The sequence below is a fragment of the Platalea leucorodia genome, assembly GCF_965183815.1.
Source record: "Platalea leucorodia genome assembly, chromosome: 9".
Lineage (NCBI taxonomy): Eukaryota > Metazoa > Chordata > Aves > Pelecaniformes > Threskiornithidae > Platalea > Platalea leucorodia.
Window position 1 is genome coordinate 43831119 of NC_138831.1, and position 25626 is coordinate 43856744.

Below are 25626 nucleotides of genomic sequence, written 5' to 3' on the forward strand. Positions count from 1 at the left end.
TTCTAAAAATCCATGCAGAGTGAAAGACAAACATGGCTCCTTTAGCCTGTGCTTTTGCCACCTCCCCATTCTTATTTTCCATGCCTGAGGAGTTCACGATTAGACTAGGAGCTTCATCAAAGGGCAATTTTCAGCTGCCAAATAGATTTGTACAATAAATCCACATGGGGCCAGATTAACAAGCAAGAGAGACATCAGAAATCAAAAAGCTAGCTGCTGTAATTCCACAGAAAACTTGAAAGGATAATGTGCAATGATATTTGGACTTTTGAAGGGTCACCATTGAAATACTGCAGTTAGTTTTCATTAGGAATGTTTCTTTTCTATCCCTTATCCTTCCCAAGAGGTTTTTCTTTAGCAGACTGAAATCCCATGGACATTCAAGGTCATGCCATTCATGATTGCTTAGTGAGCTTCTAATAGAACAGTAACATTTCATTCCAGAAAAATCACATACATGTGTGTCTGACTGCAATTGTCTGGTTTGTGTCATCACTGTATTTATGATAGAAAATTAAAAATAACCTTTAAGCATCCAGTTTGCTTCACTCTGTTGTTTTCTGTTTGCTGTAATAATTTCTACTGTGAATGTAGTTAAGGCTCTAACAAATCCACATCTGAAGTCAAACCAGGTCCTCAGCTATACCCATAAACTGAATAAATAAAAGTCAGAGATTAGCCTGACCACAAATTGCTAGTCATTTCCAGCCTTCTGGCACTACAAAAGACTGTTTGACTTCCGAGCATGGCAGCATTGATTTTAATACTAGGAGAATTTGTTCCTCCTTACAGCACATGGAAGGACCCACTCCCTCGGTCACAAGGTGACAGTATTTGTTGTGTTTATGTCTCCGCATGAGTACACTGGTTCTATTCATTTTCAAATGGGGCCGCAACAACAGTATCTTGTCAGCAGGGCAAAAATATGGAGGTCAGCTGTTGATTCATATCTTGTTCCCTCACAAAATGCAATCTCTTCTCCATGCAACCTCAAGTGAAATTTCAAATGGATTTTTTTGCTTCAAGCATCCAGGTTGCCCGGATCTGTAATGTCAAAAGCTGGGATTCTTCCATCTAATCCTGCTCTCTCAAATTCTGGAAGATGGGTATGACAGGATACTTGGACTTCTGCTTCCCTTTGTAAGGAAACAGTTTGATAAGCCCTCTAAGTCAGTACCTATCACCTCCTTTCTCAAATACAGCACTGGAATATAGAAAGACTGTACCTAGGGAAGTGCAAAAGCAGCTGAAGGGAAAAAGATCCCATAAACAAAGTAGAAACATCAATTATTTACAGTACACTGGGGAAAAAAGGAATCTAGAAGAACACCAGCATTCAAGACAGGAAATAATTAGGATAATTGAGCGAGCGCCGTCACGCAGCACGTGCAAGGCAATCAGGGGATCATGCCCAGCCAGCATTGGTTCATGAAGGGCAGGTCCTGCTTGACCAACCTGATCTCCTTCTATGACAAGTGACCCGCTTGGTGAATGAGGGAAAGGCTGTGGATGTTGTCCACCTGGACTTTAGTAAAGCCTTTGACGCTGTCTCCCACAGCATTCTCCTGGAGAAACTGACTGCTCATGGCTTGAACAGGTGTACTCTTTGCTGGGTAAAAAACCTGGCTGAATGGCCAAGCCCAGAGAGTGGTGGTGAATGGAGTTAAATCCAGTTGGGGGCTGGTCACAAGGGGTGCTCCCCAGGGCTCAGTATTGGGGGGAGTTCTGTTCAATATCTTTATCAATGATCTTGATAAGGGCATGGAGTGCACCCTCAGTAAGTTTGCAGATGACACCAAGTTGGACAGGAGTGTTGATCTGCTGGAGGGTAGGAAGGCTCTACAGATGGTTCTGGACAGGCTGGATCAATGGGCCAAGGCCAACTGTATGAGGTTCAACAAGGTTCTGTGCCAGGTCCTGCACTTGGGTCACAACAACCCCATGCAATGCTACAGGCTTGGGGAAGAGTGGCTGGAGAGCTGCCTGGTGGAAAAGGACCTGGGGGTGTTGGTCGACATCCAGCTGAACATGAGCCAGCAGTGTGCCCAGGTGGCCAAGAGAGCCAATGGCGTCCTGGCTTGCATCAGAAATAGTGTGGCCAGCAGGACTAGGGAAGTGATCGTCCCCCTGTACTCGGCACTGGTGAGGCCGCACCTCGAATACTGTGTTCGGTTTTGGGCCCCCCACTACAAGAAAGACATTGAGGTGCTGGAGCGTGTCCAAAGAAGAGCAACAAAGCTCGTGAAGGGTCATAGACAACAAGCCTTATGGGGAGTGGCTGAGGGAGCTGGGGTTGTTTAGTTTGGAGCAGAGAAGGCTGAGGGGAGACCTTATTGCTCTCTACAACTACCTGAAAGGAGGTTGTAGCGAGGTGGGGGTTGGTCTCTTCTCCCAGGTAGCAAGCAACAGGATGAGAGGAAATGGCCTCAAGCTGCGCCAGGGGAGGTTTAAATTAGATATTAGGAAAAATTTCTTCACGGAGAGAGAGCTTAGGCATTGGAACAGACTGCCCAGGAAAGTGGTGCAATCACAGTCCCTGGAAGCGTTCAAAAAATGTGTGGATGTGGTGCTTAGGGACATGGTTTAGACATGGACCTGGCAGTTAGGTTAACGGTTGGACTCGATGATCTCAGAGGTCTTTTCCAACCTTAATGATTCTATAACGCTTGTTTTCAACTCGTCAGCCCCGAGGAGTTTGCTACGTCCCTTAGTTTAATAAAAAGCAAACTACGAACTAGGAAATGCTAACATCATTAGCAAGTGAAACGAATGCAGGAGATTGCAGGGATTTGTTGGAACAAGCACTCCAAGGCTGAGTCCCAAACAGAAGGGGTGAACAGCAGAGCTAAGACAACTGTTTCAATTATACGATGGTGGAAAAGGGTGGGCCAAGAAGCAGGCACATGATTGCTCTGCTTTGCTAGTCTACATGCCAGCCATGTCCACTGAACCTCAACAGAACTGGATACTTCCCAGCTTTGCAGAGTCAGGTCTATTATGATCTCACCCTTGTCGTCATTTTTTATTGTGCCGTAATTTAACCATATGGCATGGGACCTATTCTCCACCCACACAGCCAGTCAGCACCCAATAATCTATCAACAGTAGAGACAAAAGGGTTGATTTAAGATACTACTTCTGCCAAAGGGCTGAGGATTGGGCCAGGCTGTCTGCTTAGGAGCTGGAGAAGCAGACATCCCCTTAGTGTCAATTTTGTAAGTGGTTCCAAAAGGCAGAGAAGCTAGCAAATTTTTCACTTCTTTGTGGCTCAGGACCATATTTTTCTCCTTTTGTAACATGTTTTTACCAACAAAATCTGGGTTAGGATATAGCATCTATATTTTCTGCCAAGCCATGATTTGCATCCTATTTCTTAGCCTGAATGACTAAGTAGGAGAGACAGAGAAATGTGATTTGCATAACTCTGAGGTCCTAAAATGGAACCTAAGATCCCATGTTCTTCTATCTACAGACTTTTGTCTATTCCATTTCATGCCACTGTTATCTTCAGCACTCCTGTTTCTGCAGATATGTAATGGGGTGTCTTTACATTGAAGGAGAAGGAAACTAGGGAATTGTCCACGCACATGAAATGCCCTGAGGACAACACTCTTGAACCCTAAGTTATTTTAGCTGCTTGGACTGCTCCATGGAAGCCTGCAGCATCGCTCTGGGATGCCTGTGGAGAGTTCTCATCTAGGACTAACTCATTTGACTCAATATAGCCTAACAGGACCAGAAAACACAGGTTATGTGGCTACAAACCAAAATACATAAAATTTTAGCCTAATCACTATGTTGCTCTGGCAATTAAATGTCATAAAACACACATTTTGGCACCATTAGTAGGGCTGCCTATTTCCATACTGGAAAGATTCACCACGCCTATGTGAAAATGCTGTGTCAAAAGCTAAGTTTGGGACTGAAATATCTGGAAATGCCAGCGATCAGTACTAACCTACACTATACTAACCTTGGTACACAAGTGCTAACCTTGGTGGAAAAGCTCAGAACAGGATCATGCAGCAAGCTTAAAAGACTAGTGCTGTGGGAGTAGGCTGTGATCAGACTTCCCTGTGGCTCATTCCCACTAGAGATACCTCAAACTGAGTTTGAGGTGTGTTAAAATCACCACTGTGACAGCCCTCCTGTACAGACTTTCCCATTTTCTTTAACCAAATGTCTGCAGTTTGAATAACTTACTGACAAGTACATGACTAAGGATAAAGTCTGGTACCTCTCCTGGCTCTTATCACAGTGATGGAGCTGGCAGAGGCACTCTTTTTTCCTTCCAGGCAGGGTCTAAGAGGGAGGGAACACATTCACAAGCTATTCCCAGTGCATTGGTAATGCATCCTTCCTTCCTTCCAAGACTGTCAAGGTCTCTGGAATATCTCTCCAAAGCCAACTATCCGAATCTACCTTGATATACCACCACTGAACTTAGCAAGTCACGGATACAGCTGGCTCAACATCTCAAGAGAATAATAAAAATAAAACATAACAATTTAAATTAGTATCTTCATCCATGATCCAGCCAGCATCAGTGATCATCTCTTGTCATATGTATAAAAAAACTCCAATATATCATTCCTTGGGTACATATCAATAATGAGAAAGACTAAAATGCTGTTGACCGGTGCCCACTGACAATTCTTGTGTTGAGTTTTAGTGCTTCCTGAGTGCTTTGGGGACAGAGAGGCTAAAGCAAGCTATGTGTCCATTCCTCTCCATTAAGTGTCATTCTCTCCTGTTTCTAGTAACCATGTGAGTTCAAACACAATGGAACATCCCTCAGTCTCCTAACACTTGAATCTTTCAACCTGGGAGTAGGAAAGCAGATGGCCTGAGTGACGGATGAAACCCACTGTAGCAGGTGCCAGGGAGAACTTTTTCCAAAATTTGTTGAGGCAGCATTCATGGGACACCTCAACAGATGGACTAGTGCACAGTAGGCAACCACCCCATAACAACTTCTTGAAAGAGGTAAGGAATTATTCAGTCACTCTAAGAAAACGTTTGTTTGTACAGCAGCAAACTCGGTCTATTGGATTAAGAGACTGTTGCTTTTCCAGAGTCATTCACGAAACACCTACATTTGGCAAATATTGGAAGAGGGGCTGAGTGTTCTCAGGAAAAAGCTTTGAACAGTCGCATTAGTGCCAGAAAACAGGTCTTGTCCTATATAGGGTTAAAAAAACTCAAACCAGTTCCCCTGCCCCCAAAAAACCCAAACAAATAAAAAATAAGCCTTCTCCAGAAATGATGACAAGAAAAAGACCCTACTCAATTATTGGTCTCTTCCAAAACACCAAGGCTAAACTGACTGTGGAGTGGATCAGGAAATGGGAAGACAGAGCATGGAGGCCTGAATTACCTTCTTGCAAAATTTACAGACTTTTAAATGCACATAAATGGTCCTCCTATCTGACAATATTGAGCACCTTCAACAAAAAAATTAGTAAATAGCAATAACATCCATGACTTTTAGGAACAGAGATGATATTTACCTCTCATGTGGTTTTGGTCACTTGCCTTAATACAACTGTCTTATTAACCATCAAGAAAAATAAGACCAGTCAGGATAGTCCTACTGACAAACTCCAGTTTTCTGGAGATATAAGGGTGAAAGAATCCCTGCAAAGTTCTCCCAGTTCTGTGATTTGCTTTTCCAAACAATCTGAGAGCCAAAGTCAGCACACTTTCAGACTCCTATTGTTTAATGTGGCACCGCCCAAACCAAACAGATCTGAGCACAGTTAAGTATGTCATTTCTTAGTTCGCATTCTGTCAAATAATTAAAACAAACAAACAAACTAATAAAAAACACCTAATGAGGGAACATCCTGCAGCAGTTCATATAAGAATCTGCAAGTCTCCAAGGAAGACAAGCACCCACTATCTCCTGATTTGTTTGCTCAGAAACCCTTTCTCTCCTCTTTCCCCACTTCCTAAATGCCATTAACCCTTACATAGTTTTATGAAGTGAGGCCCACAAGCCTAAAAGGTACAATTAAAATATCTTACAATTGAATCATCAATCAATTAGTGCAAGGAGTTGGCGGAAATAAAAGCAGTGGGAAAATAAAGCGAACAGTATGCAAACTTTGCCTTGGGTAACAACTTAAGGAAATAGAACAAACAAAACCCTTAGTTTGAACCTTTGGTCCTTAGATTACTGTTAGATAACTATTTTTTTTCTATACTTTTCTTATTGTTACAGCTGCTTCCAATTTGAGCCACTTTGGACCAGAACTGGAAGGAGAACTATCAGAAGGAAAATCATTCTTTCTTATTCTCAGCATCTGCTTTTGAATGAGATCCCCAGAGCACAGAGGGTCAGCTAAACACACACATTTTAGAGATTTTTTTTTTTTAAAAGAAACTTTTGAATGCTTTTGAGAGTTACCCATACTTAGGAAAAGTGTAAGCTCCGGGGCACAAAAGAAATCAGAAATGAGGAAAAGCTTGTCAGACTTGCAAAGATAATGTACACGTTTTCCAGAAATGTACACCAGAAAGCATAGAATACATCCCATTTCTTTATTTTTTTTCTTTCTGCAAGTACTTATCAAAAATGCTTTATGGAAAGAATATTGCTGGAAACCATTTTTGTTGGTGGCTGAACACTGGCAAGAGGCCAAATTAAAATTATTTGTAAGTTTGTGCACCAGACTTCCAATTACAAGAACAATATACATCTTACTGGAGAACAGAAGCAGTGCCATGTGACCTGCAAACTCCATCAAAGCAACTCAATTTCTGACTATTAACCGTAATGAACTTCTTATGAATAAAGCATACTTATAAATTCCTCACAGAAATTTGGTAAGTAATCTAAATAGTAAGGAAGATGAAGAAAATATTTCATTGCCTACAGATAACTAGAAATAAATAGTGCTGTAATTCAATGGACAAATCATACATTGGTAACAATTTGACTAATTTGGGCAGAAACAGGTCAAAACAGAGAAGCCCACCTCTGAAGGAGTAGAAAAACGAAAAGCTTTCATCTTGGCACATTGCTTTAGTTCAGCCACACTTCCATGGTAATCCCTGGTTCATGACTCATTTTAAATAATTCAGTCCACACTAGCCAGGTTAAAGGGGATGGATAATATCAGATCTTCCAATTAAATGAACTCTCAACACTTTTGTTCAACCAAGACATTTTGAATGACTGTCAAGAAAGTCTTATGAATTGCATGGCCACGCTGCTTGGTGCTGATCTCTCTGCTTCCAGTGTCTCTGCAAAGGGATGGCTTTTCCCTCTAATCAAGTCTGATGAGAAAATTTGGGGTATTCAGTTCCTCTGACTTAGAAGCCTTAGACTGGACAGAAAAAAAAAAAAAAAAGAAATCTTTTTTCCTCAGCCCTTCCAAAGGCTTTCTTCATAGAGGGATCCATAGTAAAATCTCCTTCAGAGGGCACTGTCAATATATCTGCAATAATTTTAAAACTCATTTGTTACTCCTTGATGTTTGTAATCCCTTTGAAGCAAGGAGCTAAAATCTATTTCTGTTAGTACTACATCTCCTCCACCAGGCACAACATGCCAAGGAAAATGTTTTTCCAACATAGCATGTTCTCACAGAGCATGAAGCTGAATTTTTGAGATTCGCTATATTACCAAGACATATGGTTTGGAACTCAGCTGTATACCATGGCACAAAAGATATTAACTTGTAGTATGATAGATGCAGCAATGAAGGGAACAGCAGAGTGCAATATGCTATTGAAAGGCCTTAATTAGTAGGCCAGGTAACAAAGAATCAAGAAGAATGGTGAAAGAGTGTAACACAATAGAACTTGGTAAAAGCAAAGAGATATGGAAGTTTAAAAATTAATCACACAAGAAACTCGGGAAAGTGTCAATATGTGTCACTGGAGATTTGATTCTTTTGGAGCCATGATTGTACCTGGTTGTACCTGTACTCAGTAGAATTTCTTACAGCACAGTCTTGCATTCAGTCGTTTAAAAACCAAAGATGAGAAATGGACAAACACATCCCACAAAACGGAGGCAGCAATAAAAATCACATGGTGAGCTGGAGGGGTAAAAGCTCCGACAAGGGAACAATGCAGACTGCCTTCACACGAGAAAAGAAATGATAAGCAGTTTCTTTTTTTGTTGGTTTTGTTTTTTTGGTTTTTTTTGGTTGGTTTTTTTTTTTTTTTTAATCGTTTTCTGTTTTGACCATAGGGCTGTAAACGCAGAAGCAGGAGGGAGAATTCCCATCGGAGATTGGCTGCTTTGTTTTTAGCAACTTTCAAATGGAGGCACTGCTCCTCTAAGACTGAATTGGGCAACGCAGACAAAATGAAAAAGAGTGGGATATTTTTTTCTCCTTCTTTTCTTCTTCCTTAGTTGAACAAAACCTTAGATAAGATCAATAGTTTCTTTAGTTTTATGTTTCGCTTCCTTAAGGGTAGTTGGCTTATTGTGTTTCCATTGATCACACAGACAGGGAGATTCGACAGAGACAAACCATCTCTTTTCTCCTCTCATTTCCGCCCTCCTCTCCATTTGAAATCAAATGACTTTTAAACGAGGCTGGGGTCACTATTCTTTCTCATTTACATATCAATCGTACCAAATTCCTGCCTTATCTTTCACTCACTAAACTATTTTAAAAATGAAAGCTACATTTCAATTCAAGAGAGGCCACACAGGTTCCTTGGAAAAGCTCTAGCAGCATCTTTTCTGAACTCTGTCGGAAAAACTAGGTTCTGGTTTACCTCAGCCCTTCCTCGACATTGCTCTGTGGTGAGAGGGGCACACTTACTAGACTTGTGCAACTAATATTTTAACCTCTTGCAGCCTCTATGAGGCTTTTTTACTGTTACTAAATCCTTTGCACAATCCCTATCAGATGTCTCTGTGCAACTCCAAGCACTGTATCTGTGCTCATAGCCAGCAAAGCAGCTACCTGAATGAATTACTTTCATCACTTACAAGCAGGAAGAAAGCTAAAGACCAGGATCCAGGTCTGCTGCATGCTATTAGAAGTTTGACCACTGATTCACTGAATGATGCTGGACTTGGAGCCTCTGCTGCATATAATGAGATGTTTTAAATCCTAGCTGCTGTCTGTACTGTACTTCGAGGTGTAAAAGTATCAAAAACATAAGGGCATGCTTGTCCAGGGGAGATTCTGGATATATCCCTACAGGGAGATCAATCCTGTGCAATTAAGAAACTGATTCTATTCAGTTAAACACAAATCTACTAATCCAAATAGCAGAAAGGTCTAAATATAGGATGCTGACATCTGCCTGAGCATTAGTCTCAGTTTATTATTTACACACACATCAACTTGAGGGTCCAAGAGTGAAGAACTCAGGTTGAAGTCTCTAGAAAAATGTGACCTCTTATATGATTAATTTCCAGTTTACAGAAATAATTTCATGGTGTCCAGATACTAATGAAGTAGTTTTGGCTTGATAGGTGTAAGCTGAGTATTAAATGGTATTATGTAATGAAATCTTCAGGTCAGCCTGTCAAGTCCATACCCTAAATAATCCACTTGTAAGAACAAGCAAACAAGCAAGCAAGAGTCAACTCTAAAGAATGCTAAAAGGAAGAGGAAATAGCCTATTAATATCAGTTATTTGAAAGAGATGGTTTATATATTTACATGCAGCTCCAGCATAAATGTCAACATAAGAAATTATATTCCATTTTTATATTAACAAGTTGGGTACTTAGTGTACTTGGAAAAAAAATGAGTGGAAATACTGCAAAGCTGCCTGAATCAGAGAAACTGCAAACAGTGTTTGTATTATCCTTATGATGAAGAAATGATGAAGAAATGGCCCCTCATGGGAATATTTATGTATCCTCCATCTTTGAGATGAATGATAATCCTAAACAAACAAAAAAACCCAAACAAAAAAACCATATGTGACCTCATGAAGACCCCATGATCCAACTGGGACTCAGCTTTTCAGGGTGTTCAGAATGAAAATTTCAGAACTGCTTTACAGCTTACAGACTTCCTTATGGGCTACGAGAACATTGGATTCTGTCACCAATGACAAGCCCTCAAATGTCAACTTTCTCTTGTCCTCAGTGGCTGCCTGTGGTCCTGATCAGTGATGAAAAAAAGGACAAGAAAGAATGTAGAAGATAGTTTCACACATTTTAAAGGATTTCTTTAAAAAAAGAATCCTGAACCATCTGAATTAGGTCTTTCTGCTTATTTTTGGTGCCTCTACCATATAATACAGGGCCCCTGTGGATGGCACAGCACTTAAATGTAACTTCTGAACATGGCATTTAACATTCTCTTCCTTCTATTTCAAGCATCTAATGGCACAAATTAAGCAAATTTGTGTTAAAGGCCCCACAGATGCTGAAGGAGAGGGAGAACAAATCATTAGATATTGATACAATCTGATGTGTCACTGGTTTTACATCTTACTGTGGTTATCTAGGAAATGAGTGAAATCCACCTCTGTGGAGATCACTAGGGGTTTTGTCATTTACTTCACTTGAGGTAGATTTTCCCTTACTGTCTAAAAAAGATTCAAAACCACTGTCTTGACCTGTGGTGCCTATTAAAAAAACATTAGCACTTCTCAGGAGTAGGAAGTGTTAGATGTAATGCCCAGGGCAATTATATTCGCTTTCTTTAAACTGTCTGCTGTTTTTTTCCTTCTGCCTTTCCTGTCTTGGAATTGATGTGTGTATAGTAGAGCATGGTTAAAACAGCAGCTGAGTACTTCCTGGCTACATTCTACAGAGAGGTAAAAGGATTAGTATAGAGCTTCCAGAGATAATAATTTGAATGCCTTATTAATTAATTGTTATTTGTAATAATGGCTCTTTCCTTAAGGGTCTTTTAGGATCCTTAACTGCTTATTAATGCTGTATAGATAAGGATTGCTCCCTAGTGGGAGAAATGAGGTGGAACATGGAAGACTTTCAATGACAGCAACAGGTTTGGGAAAGGAACAAGAGAAAGAATTCACCATTTGAGTGAATGGAGAATTATGATCATTCAAATGCAATTACCAGAGTTCATCCCGTGTACTTAAAAAGTTCCAGGAGATCTCATAGACTGATGTCTCTGATGTATACGGTATGAGTACAACCCTTCCTACCAAGACTGGCCCCTTGTTTGATGTGGAATTCAGGTCTATCTAGATGACAGTCACAGGCATACCTTGAGCTCATGGACAGCTGTCAAAACTAGCCTTAGGTTAGCTACCTTTGGCTGTCAGTAACAGGCAACTCCAAATGCAGGATTCTCAGTGCAGGCTCTTCAATTTAGACAGGTGAATGTTCAGGTAGCTAGCCTGTACCAAAAAGCTCGGTGCCACTACTATTCAAGAACTAGGCTCAAAGATGTCCATATGACCTGCCAACACATTTTTCACTACACTGAATGCCCTTATAAGGATAAGTACCCTGTTATCATCTCAAAAAACACTCCTTCCTTCAGCTCAATGCTTTTGGCTCCAGACTGGAGTTTCTTTTTATTTCTATTTCACTGTTGAATGACACCTCAGAGCAAGCACTCTGCTTTCCTGGCATGGGAGGTAAAAGAGTGAGGGATCATGGAAAGATTTCACTGAGGAGAAACTCAGAAGCACAGCTACATGGATGTGGAGAGAGCAGGCAATGCTAAGCATCAAGACAATGGCTATCTCCTCTGCTTTACCCTTCCAAGCTCATGAGATGTGCATTAGGAGGAGGGTGGCACAAGGTTCTTTGAAAGATTTACTCACTTTGTAGAGTCCATGGCTGCAGCCGCAGTACGTGCTCTCCATAGTGTAGCTCCTCAGCACACCCATTTCCTTCCATACCACCACCCGGGCCGTCGACTCCCGGGACTTCTCCACCAGGAAGCTGCAGCTGTTCATGACAAATGCAGGGGCCACTTTATCCAGGATTTTAGGAAGAGTCTATGAGAAAATATCAGCAGTGGCAAGAAAATGAATTGAACAGATGTGCATGTGTTTATATCATACACACATGCACAGAGACACCTGTGTTTTTTAATGTGCATATCATCAAATCTATCTGTAGACACTGTTACTGTTACAACCAGTGCATTATGTCCGTCCTATGTGAAATCCTCAGATTCTAACATTTGTTTCATCCCAAAGACTAAAATGCAAAATAGCCAGTACACTTGGTATATCTCATTCAAAATCAAACATTTTCACACCCAATAGCTTGGGACTGCTGAAGTCAGTTACAGAGGTTTTTTTTCCAGCTGCTTCGACATTAACCTCCACCTTCCTGTTGTGCTGCCAAGAGGGCTGCAGTCAGAGTTCTGTACCTGATATTCCCATTCTCCCCTCTCCAGATATACTATGTCTCCTCCCATCATGCATCTACAATTTGACAAGGCATTCAGCCATGGAAGGAGTTTTGTCTGAACATAGCATAGAGCAGAGAAAGGGGATATGTATTCTCACAGAAGGTCAAACATAATTATATGAAAATAAAGCTCAACATTTAACTAACTTGCATTGTGAAACAAACCAAAATATTCTCATCTGAGATGAAATAATATATTTTATACACTTCATGTAGAGAATCACAATAAAAAGTAATCATGAAAACCCAGTAAAAATTACATCTTAGCCCTGAGTGATTTTCTTATTCTAGAAATCATATTTCTCAACGACAAAAATCTATGAACACTCCTAATACACTGCAGTATCAAATATTTCCATCAGTGCAGAGGCAACACTTACTTAGTCATTACACAGTGCCAAATGTGTTACTTTTACATTCTATAAAAACATATACTAGGTACATTAACACTAGGTATGCTCTGTGTAGAAACTGGACGTTTAGGTACACACACAGACACATATACATGCACGGGTGTACATGTGTGTGGGGGTCCAAATTTTAGTCCTGGTATACTAACCACAACATATGACCATTTGATTCATCTAGAGAAGAGAAAGCAAAATGAAGACATTAATTATTTCTTTGACAATAGCTTTCTTAAACATCTGAACTGAATGGGATCATATAGAAGGAGTTCCTGCTTATTGCTAATGGCATTTACCCTTGAATTTCATTCAGTTTGGGTGGTGAAAGCCAACCAGCTAATTTCACTTTCCAATAACAATCAGTTTCACTGACTGATTCTGAGCAATTGTAGTTCCATTCTGTTGAGCTTTACTTCATAGCACTGTACAGGAATATTTGGTTTCATTGAAAGTGAAAGAATGAATAATGTCTTTTCCTAAAACATATTTGATGTGAATGATAAACCTTTGGCCTAAACTATTTCGCAATATCTCCTGCAAACAGCTTAACTATACACATCTCCGTAACCAAAAAGTAATTTTCATTTTTCAGTATATTATGGCTACATCTGTCAATGGACTTTAGATCTATACCTTATAGAACTGGTAAAGATCTAAGGTCAATTTTTCAGATTAAAAAACTGAGGTGGAGAACACTGGAACAAAGCAAGAGATTCCATTTTAAATCTGGGACCACCACGAGCCTAACTCTTAAGTCAAGACCTCCAGTGTGCAGTACTCCCTTTCCTGTGCACAAACTGAACAGAGGAATCTTTAAAATTGACTGCTTGCTGTAGACTAAGCATCCAATATTTCTGGATTGCTTTCAAAGTGCTATTTGCTGCATGGGGATCACAAAATAGCATGCTTTCATGCAGTGCTTCCAGGTTTTCCTGGATTTGGGTTGAACAAGAATTTTAAAAATGCAGTAGACCCATATAACCCAGATGTTTATAAGCCTCAGCACAACCATGAGATCCAATTAAACTGTATGTGAAGGTTCAGACAGTTTTCATTCTGCACTTATCTGAACCAACATACAGATTTTTTGTAAATATATATACTATCAAATACAATAATGAGATCCCTAATCCAGTTTAGCTTTTTAAAACAATTGAAATTATATGCATAATCAATCTTTTCCATTTAATTAAATAAAACCGCTGGCAGGTAACAGTAATGTCTCTGTACAGAGGACTCATTTAGGAGCATTAGCAAATCTGAATTTAATATTCTTTTCATTTTACCAGTGTTCAATGGATTTCACACTAATGGTTCGTTCTTTTCTACTTATTCTTCTCATTAATTATCTTTCAATAGTATATTTTGAAAGGGTGAAAACACACCCTTTTAAAGGATGCTTTTATGATAATGCAGCAGTGTGACTGTTCCCTTTCTTACACACAGCTGGATTTAGCATGTACCACAGCAAAGGAAGCTACTCCCCTTGCAAAAGACCCTGTCCATAAACCTTCAATACCATTTGGAGAGAACGGAATTATATTTCTTTACCAATATCCCTGCAGAGATCTCTGTCAAAGGGGCCTGGAATGGCTATCACAAGGACAAATCTTCAAGCTGAGCTTTGCGATGCCAATGCTGTGCAAGTCACCCAAGGCCACCAAATATTAGAAGGTAATGAAGACTCTTACTCCTGTATATTGCCAAGGGCTACAACTGAGTCTATGACCTATGAGGCAAAGGCTGTTCCAAAACCAACATTTTCCTGGGGTATTTGGTTCCTGCTCCTGGGGAGAAAAATCAGTCATGGAGGCCAGGTTAATCCCCAACTACCTACAGGAGGCAGTACAGAAACCTGTGCGGACAGTGCAAGGAAGCGGGTCTGAGACAAGGGTGACTGACTGCTGCAGTTTGCAATTGCAGATGTGTTCTATATACCCAGTTTTCCAGCCTAAGAAGATAGAGGGTGACCCATAGGCAGGAACTGCAGCAGGCACCCATCTCCTGTTTTGTGCAAAAGGAAGGATTTCAGCCACAAAACCTTTCTTATAGGATGGCTGTAGAGTATTCTTGGACAGCCTTGGAGCCTCACTCCTGCTTTCTTCATTGCAGATTCAAGACAGGCTCCAGATGCTGAAAGCAGCATTTGAATTCTGTTTGTGTAACAGCAAACCATCCGCAGCCTTTTCAAGCCCTCTGAATTCAAACACAGCAAAAGATGTCCTGACTGTAAGTACCCTCCCTGCTTTCTTTGTGAAATAGAGTGTTTGCCACAGGGACCCCTCACAACAAACACTGGAGCACTTTCTTCCAGTAAAGTTTCAGTATGCTATGTACAATGCTATAAGATGAACATGGAAGATGTGGCAGCCTTAGTGGAGGATAATTAGTATTTGTGCTGAAGTAGTGAAAATTATAGAGACATAAACTGAAAAAGACTTCAACCTCTTGGAGTGATCCAAGCTATACCTCTATAACCAGTTTAAGGCCACGATTAATGTTTTGTGAAATTAACATTTTTTTAAGGCTGTAATTAGAGCTTATAAGATTCATTTTTTCCACAGAAATTTTTCATTTAAGAGGAAAATATGATCTAAACAGACACACACACACACACAAAAAAAAAATCAAAAGAGACGGGCAGGAAATCCAGAGAGCAGTTTGATGAAAGAGACGTTCACATGAAGTAGAAATAAGACAGATTTTAGTATTTGTTCTTTCTAATTCCAGAAAAAATTCCCTAGCTATGATACCAAACACTTGCTGTGGAGATAATTCCAGTATATTAGATCTGTTTGACACCAGTTTAATTCTCTGGTGTTTTCAGTGGGACCAGGAGCATTTTTTGAGGAAACAATTCAACTGAGTAGGACAGTGGCACATTATCATTTTCTCAGTTACCATTACGTAATTCCTATTTATTTTCTTATTATGGTGGGGTGAGGGGACAAAAATGTATGTATATTTAGAAATTATAAAACACACAAAAATATGGCTGTCCTATTAGTCTGTATCCAAAGATTATAACACAGCATCTTACTAAAATGAAATAAATAGGGACCCATTTACTGACAAATTTCTTGCTAATATCTGAAGATATTATGCATGATTTGAAACTCTCTGAACCATTACTCCTCTGGATTAAGGCAAGTTTGCACCCATCTCCAAAATTTGTGAGCTGGCCTTATCTTAACTAGCTATGTAGGTGCACATACATGCCAGTAGAATCATAGAATTATTTAGGTTGGAAAAGACCTTTAAGATCATCAAGTCCAGCTGTTAACCTAGCAAATTTCAGTAACCAATAATTGCAGAAAGGAACAAAGTGGACCTACCCTGTAGCCAACATCTTCTGTGATAACAGCTGTGTCAACCATGCAGCCTGCTTGCCACAAGGTCTCCTTGATGCTGCAGCCATAAAGAAACACATTCTTTTTCTGTGAGTGTCCGTGGTAATCACAGAATACCTAGGGAGAGGGGAGAGGAAGGAAAAAAAAAATCTTAAACATTGAAAAAGTTTTGTGGTTATTCATAATAAGCACTATAAGACTATAGTGGGGAATTAATGTTTTTTTCAGGTCTCTTCAGAGGAGCTTAAACTGTGCCATGCCTATAACCTGTGTCAAACTTTGTTAGTCAGTTGTGTCTTGCTTTATCTATCCAATCTGACATGATCTCAGGGATCCAGAGTCAAGACTGGTGCATTTCCATCTGCAGCAGAAATAAACATGACACCTGTGCAAGAATCCATGGCAACTCGGGAACTTAAGGGTTCATGGTAACTTATGATACAACAACAGAGCAATTTGTCAGGCTCTTTCTACCTCTAAACTCCAGCTTTATCCTCATGAGACTTGAAATCTGTGCTTTCCCAAGCAATTAATCATCACTTTGGCTTCTTCAAGTTAAAAATTTATGCTACATAATTTTCAGGAAAATATAATTGTGCAACTGTATTGCACAATGCGGTCAGATCTTTGCATGAATTCCTGGAAGCCAAGCACAGAACATGACCTATCTTCATGGCAAATAATCTCTTTCCACACTGTCTAATCTATCTATCTAATCCATCTCTCTTATGTCAGCTGTCATATGAACTAGGCACAAGGCACATTCCCAGTTTTAGCGGAAGTTTTGCTTGCCTTTATAGGCAGATATTGACTCCTATAGAAATGAAAATCATGATTTAATGACCCAAGAGGTAAATATTGACCCAAGTCTTAAAGAATAATCAATCTCAGTGCCCTCTGAGATACGAAGTCGATATACACACTGCTGTTACATATATTCTCCATGTCTTTATCAGGAATATTCAGAAATCTGTCAATGAAAGGACAAGAATTTCTAAAGAGAAGGAATTGGTTAATTTTAAACCAATATTCACCAGTGAGCAGAAAGGAGCTTCAAGATTTCATTGAAACAGTTTTCCAGGGCATATGTCAGAGGCAAAAGAATGGGTGTAGGAAGGTAGGGAAGAATTATGGATCAATATAGAAGAGAGATGGGGGAGAAATATGGGGTAAAAAATACACGTATTTTTCCATAAATACGTATACAAGAGAGGAGAAACAGATGGAGTAGATGAGCTTCTTCCACCAACTGTTAGGGCAAGGTTTACCCTAGTATGTTTATTTACCAGCTATACAGTAAGTAAACTTAGCTGCAGCAAGTCAGGGAGTTTAATTATCTAGGAATCAAGCACGTACATTCTTTCAGCTCCTCTGACAAACAGTAGGTTGGCATACTGGAGAGGCTAAGACACACAAGCATAGAGAACCTTCTCACTGTTCCTAATTAGCTGGACAATTATACATATCTCCTAGCTTATACATTGCTCATTCTTTTGGTTTCTGACCTGTCAACTTTCCTTCCTGCACCGCCACTCACCTTCAGCTCTCTTTGCAGGGCTCTGGGTCTGCAGATCCCAATCCCTGCAGCACTCACCTTCCACACCTTCCACACCTGAAGCACGTGAACAGCGACCTACCCACCAACAACTGCTCCTGCTTTACTTATACCCTCGCCACCCAGCAAAGGCAGAAAGGACAGGACAAACAGGGCAGTCTGAGAGCTGCTCATTGGTGCAAACCTACAGCCAGCATCATTCCCAAAGGAAAAAAAGCCAATATTGCACAGACCCCAGAGATTCAGCCCCCTCAGTCTGTGTGCATATTTTGCAGGGCTTATGCAACCCCTGCACTTGAAGTAACTCTGTCTGAACCACGTGCAATGATCCTGTAATGTCTCCTTCCAAAGAGCTGCTTTTATTGGTTCTTTTAATGACAGACATTTTCCCAGCTAGTATTTCATCTAAGCTATCAGCAATACACAGTCATAGTTTAGGTTAACCACAGGTACCACCTAGAATTTATTCCTATGAATATCAAAGAGGATTTTATAGCTTTCGTCTTATTTCAAGGCAGAGAACCCAGCTCAATTGGGTATCAATTACCTGCCAATTTACAGAATTATCAACACACAAAAGACACTATATTATCTGCCTAAAATATTACTTTATGTATCAGAAGCCACACAGGGATGATCAGATAATCAGATAGCCGGGCTGCCTGATCAGTAGCAGGTCTATAATTCTGCACCTCAAGAAACCTGCAGATGAGTCCTTAGTGACAGGTCTGGAATGAGACTTCTGTATTGGTAAAGGATTATCAAAGCCAGGTTCTGTAATATTGCTGCTGTTTCAGGCCATGGGATCTTTCACTGACTGTCGCCAGCTTCCACAGCAGAGTCAGTGCTGCTGGAAATAATTTCATTCTATTTGCAAGTTGCATAGAGCTACATTTTAATTAAGTTTGCTGGATACTGCAGTCACTCCCAATGTTTATAATGAATTGTTCTTTATAAGACATTCTTCTGCCTCATTTTCACACTACAGGGTAGCTTATGCCTCATCATCCAGCAAGCACTAAGCTATATTTTTTAATTTGAGCACCCAATACAGAATTCTTCCTGGTATATGTCTGGGCAAACACTAAGCAAACATGGGACCTACGAGTCCTTTTTCTCCAGCCTGTCCTTCCATATGGCTTGGACACTAATACACACAAACCAGACTCCCAAGGCTTGCACGCACTGGGATATGACTCAAGACACACATGCAAATTTTTATCTATTTAAAGTTATTTGCCAGCACCGATCATCCTAAAGGTAAGGACTGCTTTCTAACTCAAAAACAGCCCTCCTTATGAGTCACAGAACCCAGCACCTTTTGAAATAAAGGAAAAATGAAATAGAAAATGGAAAGCAAGAAAATCTGTGGGAAAATAGAACATTTTTAATTTTTTTTTTTTTTTAAATTCTCATTTTTTTTCTTAGTGGTGTTGTGAGAGGACTTTGAATCTCCGAGTTTTGAGATAGACATGCCTAGGGATTTTTCCTGACAATGAGCTACATCCTTGCAGGCAGATGCTTGTTTCTAACCTTGATATAAAGCCTTTGAATGGCAGCAAACTCTGCTCAGTGCCTTCTGGTCCTTAGCAAGTTCTTTCTGTCCCCTCCAAGGGCATCCTGCTCTTCGCTGCAGCTCAGACTCTCTGTACAAGCTGCAGGTTCCCTGTTGCATGCTGCAACTGCATTGTCGACTATAACTTCTAAACCATAGGAGTTTCTCACCACAAAGGCTCAAAGAGAGAGCAACTTCCCTCTCCCCATCAGACCTGGCTGCTCCCAGACAAAAGGTCTCCAATGCTCCCGCTTTGGTGCTCTTGGTCAAAAGGAGATCACATGCAGCAGAGGGCTGCAATGCCACAGTGCATCCAGTCCCTTGTCTTACTAGGGTTCCCAGAGCCAAAAAGAGAATTTTTTAAAAAAAAAAAAAAAAAGCCACTTTTAGCAGGCTGTTGTCTATAGAAGTTACCAATTAAAATAGCTCTGGTTTGAAAGGCTGTTAACTTTAAAGTTCTTTCCTTATCTTTGCTTTGAAGAAACCACTTGCGCATCCCAGGATAAATGAAACTAAATCACTTCACAGAAATCATTTGGCTATCAGTGAACTTGGCTCCATGGGATCTTGGAGGTAAAAAAAAAAAGAAGAAAAAACAAGAAACCCAGCTCTCTTCTGCAGGAGAGAAAAGACATTTTTGAGCATGTATAAACTAAAATCAATGTACTCTTCAAAGGCAAAGAAAAAAAAAATCAGTTTACCAAGTCTGACATGCAGCCTGTGAGTGAGGGAGATGATAGGATCAATAGTCTCCCTTCACTCAGCAATGATGAAAACTTGCACTGAGTGTGTGTTCAACTTTATGCATCTGGACATGACAAGGATGGTTGTGTATTAAAAAAGGCCAGAAAGCAAATAGCAGGGTAAAACAAGACTGATCCTACATTGCTCTGAACCAAAGGAAAAGATCGGTGAGTAAATTCACAATGGTGACTTGAGTTTCCACAATATTCCTCGGGCTGCAGAGTTAACTTCAGGGCTGTTGTCTTAGCCAAAAACCACATTCCCACAAGAATTCACTTAAAGAAGCTCACAGACATTTTCACCTTGTGTGGGGCTTTTCTAATCAAACCCAGAGGGAATTTTGTGTCTTTGGACATTTCCTGCCCAACTGTAGCTATCAGCAGCCAACCTGCCAGTCTGTGCGTGCACATCTGTTCATTAACATTTGAACTTCCTTGTGGTTTTTCTCCTGAGGTCTCAGAGCTATCTTTTCATTCTGTTGGGTGACAAGATTGAGCAGATGGGATAGATCCCAGCCCTATCCCAGTTGCAGCTTTGAGATGAGACCCACCTCATGAATTTCTGGTAACCACCCCACCCCCCCCCAAAAAAAAAAAAAAAACACAGGCATTTTCTTTCCATCACCAAAGGAGCATGAAAGTTCAGACATTTTTAGGGCTTTGTGTTTTTGTGATTGCATGGGTTGTTCCAACATGGGCTTTTGCACCATCCATTCATACTAAATCTTTGTGGAATTTCTCCTATAGTTGCCATTAGCATTATAGCAATAACCTACCCATAATATTTAGCTTAGTTGGAGTACTTTGAGGATATTAAAGAGCTTTAAAGAATTCATTTTCTCATTTATATTCCAGGTGTGCAGAGATTCTGGAATTTGGAGTTGTTGGTTAGAAGATTCAGTAGGTATTAAATATCCAAGACTTTCAAAACACTTCTGTGAGATGAAAGTGTAACAGCACATGATGCTTTCCAAATCACTCTAGCTCTAAAACAAGACTGTTCACACAACTACAGTAAGCAATCCTTATACAGTAACTCAAAAAGGATCCTGGAAGAGACTCACCAGAGGAGCCCGGCCAATGCTGCGCAGGTAATAGAGAAGACCTTTGGCGTGGTAAATAGTTGGATGGAGCTGGGAATTAGGTGTCAACCACTGTCTGTTCAGATCATCCCCACTCAACGAACAACGGTGGCTGAAATCAGAAAGCAACACATCGCAAACTAGCAAAACAACAGCTGATTCCAAAAAGTTCTGGCAAGCCCTGGCACAAGGACAGGGAATGTCAATTAGAACACAGATATAAAGGTTTTGAACACTGGGCTGGAATAAACCAATGGTTTGTATTATATTTCAAAGGTGCTTATAGAATATGAAGTTTATAATTTCCTTTCCTTCCAAGGTTCACATAGTTGCAGTCCTGAAAATAAATACAATTTTTCCTTTACCTAAGTATGTACAAATCAAAAGACTGCTTACAAACAAAAAGTCTTCTGAAATGTTCTAAAGTCTGTGCTATCTATGAAATTCACCCAGCTTACATAGAGCACAGGCCTCTCAAAACCTGCACAAACAAGTACATCCAACTCCTACTCATTCTAATTGAAGACAGGCACTTGAATCTCTTCGACCAGTCTGAAATATGAATGCACTTAAATGAGATGAGCTGGATATCTCATTTAAGCTTCTCTACTCACAAGAAATGCAGCTATCTAAAGCACATCAAGAAGATCTTGATGCATGCTATATCATTATGTAGAACAATTACCTAGCTTCACTGCAAAGCCTGAATAAAAAGCTAAATAAGGATCCCAGATTTGCACTGAGAAAATGTTTCCCTTAGTTGGCTTGAATATATTCTGTTACTGACTCAGTGATCAGTGGAAGATTGTGCAAGATACTTGACCGTATGGAGCAGTACATCACTGTACAATTTTGCAAAATGCAACTAATCTCTGTTGTTAGTGGCTCTGTGTAGATCAGAGCCTTCTCACACTCCTCAAAGGATTTGCTATAATTTGGTTCACAGTTTTCAAATCGCGGTGTACTGATAAAATTCAGGAAACAACCCTCCAATGTATGAGAGATTGTGGCAGGTCCTCATCATCTCCATACTATCCAATTCAGCACTAGAATGCTTATGGTGACATTGTAAACTTCGGCTGGCTTGTGCTTTAAAAAAAAAAAAAAAAAAAAAAAAGAATCCCAAGTGTTGGGCAGATTCCTAGCTATGGAGTTGCATCCAGCTTTGCTATTCCAGCCTCGCTATTCCAGCCTCCTAGAGCAAACCGAAGTACATATGTGTTCCTGGGGATGCAGTCCGTTATTTATCAGCAGATCCTTGCACTGAAGACAGGGCGTGTTGCATGTCGCATCTTTGGCATTATCAATGCCTTGCAAATGATGCTTGAAGAAAAGGGTCATAAAGCAGGAATGCTTTAGAAAAAAAGTATAAACAAGGGAGAACTGGTTAAGAACAGAAGACAAAGAAATAATAAGAGTCACTAAGAATATTTCATACATTTTTAATGTAGAAAAACAAGATCTCTGATGCCATCTTGGGGTTTCTGGCAACATCACAAGATCCATTCCAAGTTTACTCTAGTTTCACGGTTATCTGAATTCCCTTCTTTCCTCATAATCCATAGTTCCCATGTTACTTACTTGGCAAATCGTAAAAAATTAGCAATAGCTAACACATGGGAAGTTGGCAAATGCTGCTGTGATTCTTCTGCCAAAAATTCTACATGAAACCATGACAACTTCTGTTATGTTTCTTAAAGGCTCTTCAGATAAAGTGACTCTTAGGCTCACCTCTCCTGATCTTCAGGACATCATCTGCTCAACTAAGATTAGCAGCTGTATTTCTGCCAAGAACTTGTGTGCTTACGTGGTTTCCTTTCAACAGGTACAACTCCACATAAAGAGTCACTGGGTTGCATTCAGAAACGCATCTTTCCCTAATGTGACTAGTAAAAAAATAAGACCCAAACACTTCCTTGACATAAGCGTGTGATGTCTTCCTGCACCACAGTTATACAAGGGAGCACAACTAATCGAAAATAACAACAGAATTTCCATTCTGAGGGAAAGAATGATAGCTGGAGTTTTATTCTCATACTGCAATTTAGCATCAAGAAAAAAACAAACCACCAAAAAAACTCCAACAACCTACTTCCTCCACCTGTCCTGTTGGCATTGGCACTATGTTATGTCTACTCAAACCATCCGCACTTGTCCCTCTGGTAAAATGCTTTGGTACACGCTGGAAGAGTCCAACACACAAAGCCACACGTGCAGGGGAGTAGAAATATGACAACTTAAAACTACTACTAAAAGGATTCAGTAAATACAGAGATTAATGCCAAACGAACCCCAAGCTCAATTTTTATTTCACTATACCTTAGACTAAACTAAAAGCCTCTGTAAAAAATTTCCTTATTCCTTCAGAATATACAAAGAAATCCCATGATCTGTTAGAAAAGAATGTAAGAAAAACTCCTAATCAACTCTATTAACACACATTAAAGCCAAGCAGATGGTGTGACAAGGCACTGGTGTTTCCTTCTGCAGAATCTGGTTCTGCTGTGGCCCATGGACTGCAATGCATTATTCATAGGTTAGCACAGGTTCCACTCAGCATGCCAACATCTCTGTGGTTCACAGCACCCTCGCTCTTTCAACAGGTTTCACTCTGTCCATGATAAAATTTACCAACTCAGTTGCTCTGATACAAATTGTGACTTTTCTTAGAGGTGACCCTATGACAAGCCAATCACTCTCCTGCAGTTCACAGATGCTGCTGGTTGCTTAGTATTAGTTTAGTAATCCAACTCTAAAACAATAATTTGAAAGCTCTTAAATAAAAGCAGGGAAGGAAGGTGACATCTCTGCACGTAGGCAAGAGCCGGGAGACAAAGTTCAGCTTTGTCCCTTCAACGATTAACTTCTCTGCTCATTTAAATGGCCTTTAAATATCAGCCCTCAGCCTAGAAGCTTTTAAGAAGATGCAGAACTTTAACTAAATTATGAGAGGCTTATTTTCCCATCCCGCTCTCTCCTTCCATCATACTGGTAAAGTTTGTTTACTTTTGTAGGTACCAGCTACCCACCAGCCTGTTCCTTTTTATCCCTTCCTTTCTTCTCTTTCCTAATAGCGATGACATTCGCAGATAATGGTTTTGTCCATTATGCTCTGCAACCAAGGGTGAGGGTAAAATATTAAGCTGATCTCAAGTGCTGATAGCAAATAAAGGGATTGGGAAGCTAAGACTAGCTTTGAAAGTTTGGCAGGATCTAGTGAAATTCACTGCTCAAAGCAAAGGCATTTCTTACAAAACAGTTCCAAGGTATTATATTTGCTTTAAATGTTTTATGTGTCGTTTCTCCTTTACAGCATTAGCAAGACTACCTGCCACCTTGGATGGGACTAGTAGCAGCTCAAAGGAAATTATGAAAACATTTGCCAAAAAGAATTCCAATAAGTAAAGAAAAACCCACCTCTGTGTCTCTATACAGAATATCTGTAATTCTGCTATTTGTTCTATATCTTCAACCCAGATATATGCAAAACAATTAAACTGCATTTCTCTTGTTCACAAGCCTGATACTTTTGTTATAGCCCTGTCCTTCAGTTGTATTCTAATAGTGCCGCGTAGTCCAGTAAGATGAATAAACCCAAAGCATTCAAGCCATCCAGTCCCTGGAGAAAAGATAACTCATGTGAATGGTTCCAAGCAGAGTAAATTCATCCTTAGGCAAATTTGTTGGTGACTGCTAGCTTCAAATATCATCATTATATGCCACTAAGAATATTCTTATTTCTATGCAATCCTTAGCTCTAAAGATGTATGAATGCAGGTAGTCGTGCAGGAGAACTACTCGTGAAAACTGGATCCCAGGCATCTGAAGTTGATACAACAGAGACAGAAAGATCAGGCTGAGATTCCCCTTCTGAACCCACAGGAGGTAACTGCACTTCTCACTGAAGCATAAGACTCTTGCTCTGAAAGCAGGGACACCTCACAGGGAGTTAATGAGAAAGAGGTTAAGTAGCTAAAGAACAGACTTGTTCGGTTTAAGATAGAATTGTATTTTAAATCTGTTTGCACTTGTAAGACCTTGCTTTTAATCTTGTACCTCAAAGCCTGACATTAAGTTTTACTAAAAAAGTGTTTTCTTTGTTGTCTTACTCTTAAGCCTGCTTAGCTTTGAAGGCAAGGTAACCTCAGATACTGCACTAAACTGCACTAAATTCTGTGTGAGCCATGTATATGGATGGAGAGATGCTACCTGGTCCTAACCTAAGGCTTGATAAGGTCAGTGGAACCTTTTTGTTGATTGCAATAAGCCTGGATCAGTGCCTTGCACAGGTACAAAAATGGGAGGGGTGGGGGAAGAGAGAGAGAGAAAAAGGTAGATACACAGGAAAAACAAAACAAAAGGGAACAGGAGGTGCAGAGTAACGAGATTGAGGGATAAATATAATGCACAAGATACTAGACAAGGAAGAAAACAAGAAATGGAAAGAAAGGTCACTTTTTAAAGAAAAGATGTTGCTGTGCTTGGAAGATAAAATGATTCAAAGTCTCCTGTCCATTACAGATAAATGGAAAGACTGGGCCCATCATATTGAATGAATGATGTCAGGACTGATAATAACAGTACCTGGGGCACAGGGAACTAT

The 25626-nt window shown here is 40.1% G+C and overlaps 1 protein-coding gene across 1 annotated transcript in view; it reads right to left on the bottom strand.

The window, feature by feature from the left end:
• The window catches only part of AGBL1 (AGBL carboxypeptidase 1), a gene marked incomplete at both ends in the record, with an annotated part of 295031 nt that overhangs the window by 114676 nt on the left and 154729 nt on the right, over positions 1–25626 (bottom strand). Inside the window, 3 exons of the mRNA XM_082321219.1 lie at positions 11734–11910; positions 16074–16205; positions 21006–21135. Of these exons, the coding sequence (XP_082177345.1) occupies positions 11734–11910; positions 16074–16205; positions 21006–21135 (439 nt within the window). The remainder of the gene's footprint in view (positions 1–11733; positions 11911–16073; positions 16206–21005; positions 21136–25626) is intronic.